The sequence below is a fragment of the Hemicordylus capensis genome, chromosome 6, assembly GCF_027244095.1.
Source record: "Hemicordylus capensis ecotype Gifberg chromosome 6, rHemCap1.1.pri, whole genome shotgun sequence".
Lineage (NCBI taxonomy): Eukaryota > Metazoa > Chordata > Lepidosauria > Squamata > Cordylidae > Hemicordylus > Hemicordylus capensis.
In genome coordinates this window covers 153,498,011-153,510,010 of record NC_069662.1, presented here as the reverse complement: position 1 = coordinate 153,510,010, position 12,000 = coordinate 153,498,011, and the positions used below count along the sequence as shown (strand labels likewise).

At 47.4% G+C, this 12,000-nt stretch overlaps 1 protein-coding gene across 10 annotated transcripts in view; it reads right to left on the bottom strand.

Annotated features, from left to right (window-relative positions):
• Nucleotides 1–12,000, bottom strand: part of DIP2C (disco interacting protein 2 homolog C) — a 415,907-nt gene that overhangs the window by 131,803 nt on the left and 272,104 nt on the right. For 8 of the 10 annotated variants that reach the window (XM_053260637.1, XM_053260642.1, XM_053260647.1 and 5 more), the window contains exon 3: nucleotides 8,691–8,864. The exons of the other annotated variants lie outside the window; for them this stretch is intronic. In XM_053260637.1, coding sequence (XP_053116612.1) covers nucleotides 8,691–8,864 — 174 coding nt within the window. The remainder of the gene's footprint in view (nucleotides 1–8,690; nucleotides 8,865–12,000) is intronic. 10 annotated transcript variants of the gene reach the window in all.

Here is a 12,000-nt window from a genome sequence, read left to right as displayed (position 1 = left end):
GTAGCTGTGGCGCGGCTTCAAAGCTGCACCTACTCACGAGTAGACCCCTGGAGGGGAGGCAAAAAGCTGCCTTCCGGCTCCGAGGGTCTCCCCAGTATGCCCTGCATGCTCGCGCAGGGCATACTGGGGCTTGTGGGGGCTGGGTGGCCCCCAAGCTCCCCAGCCCTCGCCGGCTCTGTCTTGGAGCCGGCAATCGTGTGGGCCGCCGATCTGGCCGCCCAGAGCTCCCTGCCTGGTCGTCTGTGGGGAGAGCGGGCTTAGCCCGCTCTCCCTGCAGTTTCAGCTAAAGCGGGTCTCACAGGTCGTGAGACCCACCTCAGAGTCTGTGAGCTGATACTCTCCCTCTCAGACCCCCACTGGGTGGGTCCAGTCATCATGTGGAACCAAGGTTTATTTTAACTATTTTTTATTTAACGAGCCTAGATTGGGACTACAGACAATCACCAACTCTTGGTTTGGTTTTGCCATATGGTGGAGCTCTTCTCACAATCCGTGAGAAGAGTTTCTGTCGGGCTTGTGGGGAGAGCAGGCTTAGCCCGCTCTCCCCACAGACAAGCAGCCGCTTGTAGCTAGGCGGCCAAATCGGCCGCCCACATGGCTGCCGGCTCCATCAACGAGCCAGCGGGGGCTGCAGGGATCGGGGGCCATGCAGCCCCTAGAAGTTCCAGGATGCCCCATGCAAGTCTACTTGTGGGGGCCTACTCGTGTGTCACCGTGCGCCGCAGCGACACTTGAGCAACCAAATGAGGTTAAGGGAGCGCTCACTCCGTTAACCTCATTTAAGGGGAGGGTGAATTAGGCAGGCTAGTTGCCTTGGGAGCACCAGGCTTGCCTGTGAGCCCAGTGGTTCCCATGATCCCTGGGAAGTGGGCTAAGCTCCCTTCGCCCACTTTCCAGTGATCGTGGGAATACCCTCTGTGCCTTGTTTGGGTCCCACCCCTTCTGCTTACCTCCCTTGATCTAGGCTTGCCTCTCTCTTTGCAAAGTCTTCTAACAAATCAAGATTAAGCCACAATTGTGGGTTCAGACATTACACAAGACCATGGTGCTATTCTCACGATTAACAAAAATCGGGCTAGGAGAGCCCGGTGGTTCTTGAGCGGCTAACCCGCTCAAGTAGCACGCCCCTTAGCCTGGGTACCCGGGCTATCTGCTCGTGAGTAGCCGTGGGGTGGCTCTGTGCCGTGGCTACTCGTGAGTAGACCCCCGACTGGGAGGTGAAAAGCCGCCTCCCAGCTCGGGGGGGTCTCCCCAGTATTCCCTGCGCTCACCGCCCCAAACTGGGTCTCACAGATCGTGAGACCCAGCCCCATGGTTAGGACTAACAAACCAATATAAAACCTGGTGTGGTTGACGGGTCAAAACAAACCATGATTTGGTGGCTGGTGCAGGTGCAGACATACAAACTAACTGCAGTTAGAATAAACAAACCAAGGTTCCATGTGATGTCTGAACCCACCCACTGTGAGATGGTGGGGAGAGCAGGACAATGCTGGTAAGGAGGAGAAGGGGGGCGGGACAGGTGGTATTCTCCACCACAAATGGTTAACATGGTCATGTGTGGGCAGGTGGGCTAATAACTGCTCAAGGCCTACAGCTGGAAACAAATAATGCCACGGATAATCCACATCTCCACAAAAATATCAAAGAATGGCTATCTACCCTTTCTTTTTTGGAGCAGCCTCCAAAATGTCCCACCAAATCCTTGCTTGCAAGGTGCACTGCAAGAGTACAAATACATGCAATTCCTCACAGTGCCCCATCATGGATGCCACTTTTGCAGAACAGAGGTGCCCATCTGTTGTTGGACAGAGGTGCCCATCCCAGATGTTGTTGGCCTACAACTCCCATCATCACCAACCACAATGGCCTTCAGTTGTTGTCTAACAACAAAAGTTGGGAACCTTTGTTGCAGAAGGGAGTGCCAAGTCAGAAAATACAATGGATGTTGTAAAAATGCTGCCAACATTGCAAAATAAAATGGCCATTGGCCTTCCCTCTGCCCCTTTGTGTGAATTCTTATAATACTGTTTTTTTAAAAAATAGCACACACACAGCAGCTCAGATATATCCTATCAACCTATGATTTCAGCTTTCTTCATTCTCTTTGGAATGGTGTGTCACATTCCGTGTGCTGTGCTTGCAATGGTTTTCCGTTGTTTTAAAATAACCCAAAAACCTTCTCTGGCATAAAGCCCTAAATGGAAAATGTCTAATTTAATTTGTTGCCTTCATTAAAGGTCAAGTTTAGGACGTTGGATTCAAAAGCCATTTCTACATTATTCTCTTCACTTAGAGGATATATAAGTATCTGTTCATGGCTTGTTCCCAATTTTTCAAAACAGTGAAACAAGAATCAAACTGTTGTTAGGCACTCAACATGGGAATCCAATGTTAAAAAAAAAAGGAAACAGAAGTGTGTGTGTGTGTGTGTGTGTGTGTGTGTCAAATTTCTCTGGCCAGGGAAATACAGAGCACAAAATATTAATCCTTCTGGATGCAGACACTTTCTGTGAGAAGGAAAACCTTTACAGAATATTAAACACTATGAACTCATTGAAGTGTTACATCAACAACAAGGTGGTGTTAACAGAGGCATTGTTCACCCGCCTTCCACACATAACATGCAACCTGTGCAGTTATGTGGACAAGGTTTAACATGCTTTTCCAAATGTGATTTGTTTTATTTACAAAGCCAGATAATGCACGGAGTCCAAGGGCAACTTATACATATGCAGTAGCAGGACAGCTGATGTCTACCTGATGTGATCTATTCACACGGCCCTGCAAGCAAAGCTAAGCTTATACGAACCAAGGTGAAGCATGGTAAGTATTCCAATGGAGGGGAAGCTACTCAGAATTATATTCCCCTGCTATTGCACCACATGGAGAATCATGTTTAGTGAAGAAATGTGACAATCTTCCATTGAGGTCTCTTCTGCTTTGCTTTCCAAACATTTCTCCGAGGCAGGAAGGAAATCGAGGAAGGAGTAAAGTAGGTCCTCATCCAGTGAGACTAAGGCTGTTCTCAAGAGACTGAGACTGTTCTCGGCGGCAAATTCACCTAGGCAGCCTGCCTCTTAAACATTTTCCTGACCATGTACAGCACTGGCTGCTTTCAACTGGCAATGCAACACTGATGGGTGCCCACCTGTTGCAGGGGTATCCCCACAATGCACCATGCACTGGCACGATGCATTGTGGAATTCCCAGGGGCCGAGATGATGCATCCTGGACCCATCCTATGAGGCTATGAGGTCTGGACCCATCCTATGAGGCTATTCACACAACTGCAGAAAATCGGGCTAGCCTCCGCTAGCCCGATTTTCTGCAACCGTGAGAACCACCGGGCTCGGCTGTGAGCCCGGTGGTTCTCGAGAGGGTAACCCACTCAAGTAGCCCACCGCTAAAACCTGGGTTTTTTTTCTAATTATGAGTAGCCGCGGTGCAGCAGTGGGAGCTCTGTGAGAGAGGGGAGCACACACAGCTCCCAACCCCGGATAGAACACAGTTTTTGATTGTGTGAATGAGCTCCTAATCTATGAGAACATTATTCAGAGCCTTCTTCATCCTTTCGAGGTTGCTCTGTCCACCACATCTCCGCTTTAGAAAGATGAGACAACTTATGGTGTGTATATGTAAATACAGGAGTATTTATATATACTCCTGTAGATAAAGGAAATTGTTATAAGTGGAGGCTGTACTCACATGCAGCCTAACTCAGGCTAGGGAGGCTTAGCCTAGGTTAGGCTGCACGTGAGAACCGCCTAGCCCAGCTTTTCAGCCTGGCCATTAGCCGAGGTTAAGGGAGTGGGCACTTCCTTAACCTGGGCTTGCTGCTCGTGTGCAAACTGGACCGCTTCCAACCTGGCCGCACACAGAGATGGGAGCCTAGAGTGCCTGTCTGCTGAGGGAATCCCTCAACACACTCTGTTCGGTGCATTGTGGGATGCTCAAAAGCCGGGATGCGTCCAAACTCCCAGAAACAACCAGCACTCGTCTGGGGGGAAAGTGAGTACAACCAGCCATTCCCACCCCCGCCCACCCATCTCAATAGCCGCCCAGTCGTGTGAATGACCTTGAAGCCCACCAAAATCAGTGGACAAGTAAGCACGGGCAAGCTCTCGCTCTTTGATCTTGTATTAACTTGGTAATGATCTGTTTCATCCTAGAAAAAAACCCAGGAAGACATTGGGCTCATTTCCTGAACAAATCTGAGGCTCAGAAAAGTCTGTCCCCTTCTAAGCAACCCCCTCCTCTGCTTAGAGGGCTGCAATCCCCACTGCAATCTATTGAAAGTTAGCCCTCGACACTCCCCACCCTCAAAACACGCTCTTCAGTCACCCCTCTGAAGGTGATATCAGACTTTTCCTAACTCAGGGGGACTGAGTTTTGTTCACTTTTGCAGTTTACTCCTTCTTTGGAAGGGGCTTTTTCAAGCCCCCCACCCCCAGGTTTGTTTCTGAATACAAGTAGGGAGAACTTCACCAGCCTCTCTAGACTTGTGTGTTTTATACTGTGTTCTTCCTCCACCAATGTGAATGATACAAAAAGAACTTTCTCCTGAATTCTAATTTTCTTCACCTTGGCTCCTCTGTAAGCAAACTCAAAGAGAACAGAAATTAAAGTCGACACTGATGCTGATAATGCTTGCCTAAGGCCATCTAATGAATTCAAGGCAAAACTTAGATATGGACTAGGGACTTGATGGTTCCCATCTCTGTCTCTTAGCCATCACACTGCACTAGTTCTGAAAACATAGCCCCACATCTTTACTACAAGCAATACTCCCTTTAACAACAACAACAACAAAAATCAATTTCTCTCTATTGGGTTATCTCAGGGTTTAAGAAAAAGAATTTGTTGTCCTTGACATGTGTGGGAGGTGCGGGGAGATGCAACAAGCAGCCGGTGCCTACAGCCCTGTGCTCTTTGCTGGAATAATAAAAAAAATTGAGATCAGAAAGCTGAGAATCAAACAGCCATAGAACGTTGCCATCAAAAGTAGACGTAAAAGAGCAAATAATGTGAGGAGCTGTAGAAGAATGGCTGGAGAGAGGGCAAATGATAGTGGGGCAAGTTTATGTGGGATTCGTCTTATGGACACCTTTGGGCATGTGGCACCAAGGTGGCCAATTTTACTCAATTTGAGAATGGAGGAGCAGCCTAACACAGGTGCTCCAAATATGCCTGCGTTGCGGCTGACTCACTACAAAATGCGCTTGCATGTAAGAGCACAAATGTTTTTTAGGAGCTCACCCATGCTCCAGAAGTGCTTGTTTAAACAGGACACTCGTTGCTGATGGTCAAGCAATGTGTTTCTGGTTCTAAACAAGAACTTCCAGAGCGGAGATAATCTCCTAAATCTATTTGTGAATTTTGTGCAAAAACACATTTTGCAGTGAGCCCACAGCAACGAAGGGATATCCAGATCATTCACATAGGCTGCTCTGGATGTTTGCCACTGTTTGCATCACTTTCTGCCTCTTTCTGCATCTTAATCCCACATTTTCTATTAACTGCTGTCTGCACTCTACAGGAGATGTCTCTTTTATCCTGATCTGTTTGAGCAGAAACCAATAAACCCCCATCTGACTTTTTAAAAGCATGTGTGGGGGGGGGCTGATTCCATCCTTAGCCAAATGAAAACACCAAGAATCTCAAATGGGAATCACTGCATTGAACATATTTTAATTAAAGGTTTATCAGTTAAGTAAAACAGGTAGGGCTGGGCATCGTCATGCTTCCTCTTCCTTGAAATGAAGCTTACGGCCTACAGCTGAAAAAAATAAAAGCATTTACTTACTACTACTTACTGGTAGATTTGCATGCAAAGTGAGTGTACCAGCTATGCCAGTAAATCCTGCACATTTTTCTTGCATCAGGAGGGCATAAAATCATCGAGGCTATTCCCACGATCATCTGAAATTGGACTAGGGGAGCCTAGCCCAATTTCGGATGATCGTCAGAGCTGCCAGGCTCACAGGCAAGCCCGGTTGCCTCCCGGCAGTCAACCCACCTAAGTACCCCTTCCCTTAAACCGGGTTTGCGGAGCGAGTGCTCCGCAAACCCGGTTTTTCTGATCGTGAGTAGCAGTGCTGCAGCTACTCATGAATAGACCCCCAGAGGGTAAGCGAAAAGCCGCCTCCCAGCTCTTGGGGTCTCTCCAGTATGCCCTGAGCGCTTGCGCAGGGCCCCCGAACTCCCCAGCCCCCGCCGGCTCCATCACAGAGCCGGCAATCGTGTGGGCGGCCAATCCAGCTGCCCAGGGCTCCCACCCTGCTCGTGTCCACTCTCCCCGCTCCGCTTCTCAAACCCAGTCTCATTGATCGTGAGACCCGGCTCATCATGTACACAAATGAGGTGGCATGAATATATGGACATGTGCTGACGCATTTGCTCATGTCAGAATAACCATGAAATCAAAAGGGACATAGGGAGCTGCCATATACTGAGAAAGACCATAGGTCCAACTTGCTCAGTATTGTCTACACAGACTGGCAGCAGTTTCTCCAGAGTTTCAGGCAGGAATCTCTCTCAGCCCTATCTTGGAGATGCCAGGGAAAGAACTTGGAACCTTCTGCTCTTCTCAGAGCGGCTCCATCCCTTAAGGGGAATATCTAACAGTGCTCACATTTCTAGTCTGCCTTTCATATGCAACCAGGGTGGACCCTGCTTAGCTAAAGGGCCAAGTCATGCTTGCTATCATGAAGGAGAAGGTGTCTGTGTGATGCCTACACATAACATGGCATCTTATAGTGCAGAGCACTTTTAACCCCTAAACAATGATTAATCATGGAATAATGGGGCCTTTCTTTTAGTATGCTGTCATGATAGAGATCTGTTGGTGATCATCTCTGGTTCCAACAGCTCTATGTATCTCAGTGCAGTATAGGTGACCTCGCCACCCCGCTTTCATGGAGTGCTTGCAAATCTCCTCTCAGTCAGTCAGAAAATAAGGCTATGCACACAAGCAGCCCTACCCAGGTTAGGAGAGCCCTACTTGAGTAGGGCTGCTTGTGTGTAATGGCCCGGATCAAGCCCGATCCTGACGCTGCCTCCCCTTCAAGTCTGGGTTTTGTAACCAGCCTTTTACCTGGGTTAAAGGGTGCAAGCATGCCCTTTACCCCAAGTACGGGGTCATTTGTATGCTTGAGCTGTGCGCAGCCCAAGCGTACACAGAGTCAGGTGCCTAGAGCGCCTGACTCCCAGGGAAATCCTCCAATGCACCACACTTATTGCATGGTGCATTGTGGGATTCCTGGAGGCGGGGACAATGAGTACCAGTCTCCAGCTATCTGCGCTGCATGGAGCAGTGTGGATCGTGTGGGCTTGTGACAGTGCGCCCACGAGAACACAAAAGGATCGTCTGGGGGGAAGTTAGATGGAACCCTGTTTTCCACCTGCCCTGGTGGGGATTATGTGAATAGCTTTAATGTCTTGCTGAGATCAGGCTGGGATCATCACACCCTGGGAAATTTCACGCTTCCAAGTCAACCTTTGTGCACCACTTTGAAGACATGCATGGGTACATGTAGCTAGCACCAGCCTGCATGCCGCTCAGTATGCCACACACATCTAATGCTTATAACTAGGGATGCCAGCTAGCTTCTCCAAGCTTGAACTCAGAAAATTATCTTAGAAGTTTGAAAGGTCCACCTCAAAGAGGAGGCAAGCACTTCAGTTCCCCCAAATGTCTTCTCTCCTTGGAGAGGTTCACTTGATCTTTCCCTTCTTCCCTTTAGTTACAGATCCCAGGAGCAGAGGTGGGATGACCAGTGGCTGTGGAGACAAGAATGTGGAAGTGGCGGTGGGAATTCTTCCTCTCTTTCCCCCCTTTTTCCCTTAATGTGCTTCGAGTGTCAGAAGCAGCAGTGGCAGCATGGGAACTGGAAGGGTTTCTTCTTCCATTTCCTCTTTGCCATCCCAACATGCTGTTCCTTAGCACGCTGGGAATACGGGGAAATTCACAGCAGCCCTTGGAACTTGTAGCCTTTCTAAAAGCTAATGGCCTGACAATAGACGAGGAAGGGAAGATAATGAGGGAATCTCCCCTTACCCAATCCGTCACTACCACTCATCCCACTGCTGCCTCACGGAGCAGTTAGTAAAGGGAAGTAGGGAAGTATTATTTTGGAGTAGGGTTTAATGGGGAGGATCTTTCAGGAATGAGGGGCTGGCAAATTGACTCAGTAATTGTGTATGCGTGTGTGTGTGTGTGTATATATATGTGTGTGTGTGTGTGTGTGTGTGTGTGTGTACACACACACACACACAGAGACAGGGGGATAATTACTTCTGTGTTGGTTCATGCCCATCTCTATTCCAAATGCTATAATTTTCATCATTTCATCACCCAAGGGGAGATGCTGGTATTCTACTACCCAAAATTGGAGTTCATGTTTCTTTATTAGGTACACATGTATACACTGTAATGGACACAGCGTAATTATTTATTTTTCCCTGTAAACCACTGTGAGAGCTTTTGTTAAGTGGTATATAGACATTCATTGTACTAGCAGTTACATGTTCTGCGATTCCAAGGGTGGTCTTCATTAGCCATGTTCTTGATACCCAAAGGCATTTCAACACAAGGTTATTTTCTTAAAAGAAGCATTCATTCACACACACACACACACACACACACACACACACACACACACACACACACTTGTATTTGTTGTGCTCACCAAATCGAAAGTAAAAGAGAGGCCGGTTGGCCGCCGTGCTGTGCGGTGCTGTACGCTCTCTAGCTGCTGCTTCCCGGATGTCACAGACCCCAATGTTGCTAGTGCGGAGCGTCCTTCTCGCGGCCCCTTCACTGTGCTGCAGTCTACACCGTACCGCGGCAGCTCCATTCGCTGCTGTAACAAGTTGAAAAAAACTAATTAAATCATGTTTAGTTTTTTTACATTTGTTACAGCAACGGATGGAGCTCCCGCCCCCATGCAGTGAAGTGTGTGCACATGCACACGCAAGCCCACACACAGGGCATTTACACACACACATGCAGAGTGCACATGTACACATGTGTACACACACACACACATATACACCCTCTACAGTATGGAGCCACATAATCAATTTCCCACTCTGCCAACATTGGTGTTTGTAATGTCAGCAAAGCAGCAGCAAGAAGACTGGATGCTGGAACAGTGGGGAACTGCCTTGTGGTTTACTGTCAGTCTGGTGGGCACTTTTGCACAAAAAGTACAGACATCTCACCAAAGGTTAGATGTGGAATTCAGCAGTTATCTCTCCCCTGTCAACTGTGCAATAAAACCCCAAGCCTTATCAATGCTTACATTTCTCAATATGGATAGATTTGGTAAAATGAATGGATGATTAAAACAGGGTGCTCTGAGGCTGAGGCTGAGGCTGCAGAAAGCAGCCTCAGTCATTTCCCAACTTTACATCCATTTAAAGACAATTTATCTTCCCCACATGGGGGGGGGGAGGCAGCAATCCTCCATTCATATGGATCAAGGGTAGAGAGAATCCCATCATATGAAAACACCAATTTTGTATGGAGAGCACTGAAGACATACAGAGAGAGAAACAGACAGTATTACAAATACAGCCCCAAGAAAGAACATGCTATAGCTGAACATCAGTACAACAAATAATGAATTGTAATCATGTGCCCTTTATCCTTTCCACATTTCAAGACGTTAAGGTCAACTTAACATAACTGGCAGGGCTGTGTGTATGCTGTGTTTCTGTGGGAGCACCAGACACCCACCAAATGTAGTAATGGAGACAAATCTCAGCTTTCAATTTAAAAAAAAAGAACAAGTCTCTAGCCCTTGAGGTTTGCAAATATTTCTTTGAAAACGTGTCAGTAGAAGCCAAAAGGGTAGCTAAACAAGCTTTCCATTAGTTAATGGCAAGGCTCCTTCTTATAACTAGCAAAATCAAAATAAATTGCTAACTTGACAAAGAGGCACCTCTTAATGTGGTGATTCTCTTTATTTAGCAGGGGGAGAGTAACTGGCCCTATCTACCCCCAGCACATTACCTCCAGTGACTATTGCTGGTATCTATCTTATGTTTCTTTTTAGATTGTGAGCCCTTTGGGGAGAGGGTTCCATCTTATTTGTTTGTTATTTCTCTGTGTAAACCACCCTGAGCCATTTTTGGAAGGGCGGTATAGAAATCGAATGAATGAAAGAATGAATGAATAAAAGAAGTAAAAATGGCAGAGTCAATTATTCAAACCAAGAGAAAACATGCAAGTTTGCTTAAATTAAACAGGTTTCAGAATTGAGCTTCTCTTGACACAAAATTTGGCACCGAATTTCAGTTTTCCTTAGAACACCACACAGCTCTGGTTATATGTTTGTCTGTTAATGCATATGTATGTGCATGTGCAAACAAGATTTCAGTATCATTTTCTAATCACAATTATTACTGATTAATAACAGAATTTGTGTCTGCAAGAATAAGGGGCCTTTCTTCTTCTTTAAAATTAACGGCTAGCCATTGACCTTTCTATAAATGGCTAGCTATTGACCACAAAGAAGGAGCTCTAATCTAACCTGATAATGAGAAACAGGCATTGAACCTTGTATACTCTGTGTAATGGCTGAAATTCGAAAAAAGGGATATTACATTTGGGAATCACACTTCTCTGACCAAAAAGCCCTTTTTCTTAATCCCAAATTAAGAAAAAGGGACTAGTTGTGGTTACTCAGTGATGGAAGACACAGGCAATCACTTCCATAATATCTGCTTCATACGTGCCAGGCCTGGACTCTGAAAACAGTGATAAACAGGGCTCTAAGGAGCCCTGGGTCAAAAAAAGTGATGTAAAGGTGGAGTGAAAATATGAGCTCAGAATGAAGAACAGATATAAAATTAAGGGCCTTTTTAAACATATTTGTGCAATATATGTGTTGTTTCCTTAGTTGTTGTTGAACCAGATTTCTTCTTTCAAGAAAGCCATAATATTTCTCTGTAATAGCATTATGACCTCCTCACTACTCCAAAGATATCTCTATGAGCAACTTCTCAAATCATCTGCCTTCCATGGGAATTCCCACTGGGTGTGCTTCCAGGTCCTTCAGAACTTATGGCCTAGTTCCCACTGATTTGGAAAACACTTCAGATTGCATGGGGTGTGGGGGGGTGTGGCCTTGGCTCACATGACTAAATGCTCCGCCATACCAAAACAAAAAAAACAAAAAAACCACCACCCAACAACAACACCCCCACAAAGAAAACTAGATGTCAAGGAGATAGACAGTCTATCCTGGATTTCTATGTGGAGGGATTTCTTCCCTTCCTTCCTTCTTCCTTCCTTTGCACAGTGGTGCAATATTATCAGGCTCACCCAAACATTGGCTCACCCAATCACCCAGAGGAGACTGCTTAGAGGGAGAGGGGGAGTCTGCCCCGGCCTGGCTTCCTGCCCCCGATGACAGCTTCCCAGAATCGTCGGAGCTGATGCCAGTCCCAGCCCCTTCCCTAGAAGCTCTCCATCACTTCAAGTCCCCAAGAACAGAGCCGATGCTGCACCAGGTTGAAGCTGTGGCTCCAAAGGTGCAGCACACCTGGCTGCTCAGGGCCTCCCTCCCAATGCGTCTCCTCAGGAGAAGAGGGAAACTGGCCTCAGCGCCTTCTTGGAAGGAGAACTGCCCTAGGGATTCAGGGAGGGCTAGCCCCTGCAAGCCACGAAGGCCTCCAGTCCTTGCCAACTCCTTGCCGGCTCAACATCAGAGCTCATGCCTCCAAGCTGCCTTGCTGTCTTGCCTGACCCAGCTTTGGACGCATAAGGACCACCCACCTGCAGCCTGATGTGGTATAGCCCTGACCCAGATTTGCCACCGAAGTGAGAAACTAGGCCTCCTCCGTCTGAGCTGTCAGCCAGAACGCCTGTCAGTCTGGACCTGCTACCTGGAAACGACCGTCTGCTATCAAGTGCCTGCAACTGAAGGCTGGGAACTGCCACGTGCCGCTTAGTACCCGTTGGGCTCCTAGCCTGGGCAGAGCAGGATGCCC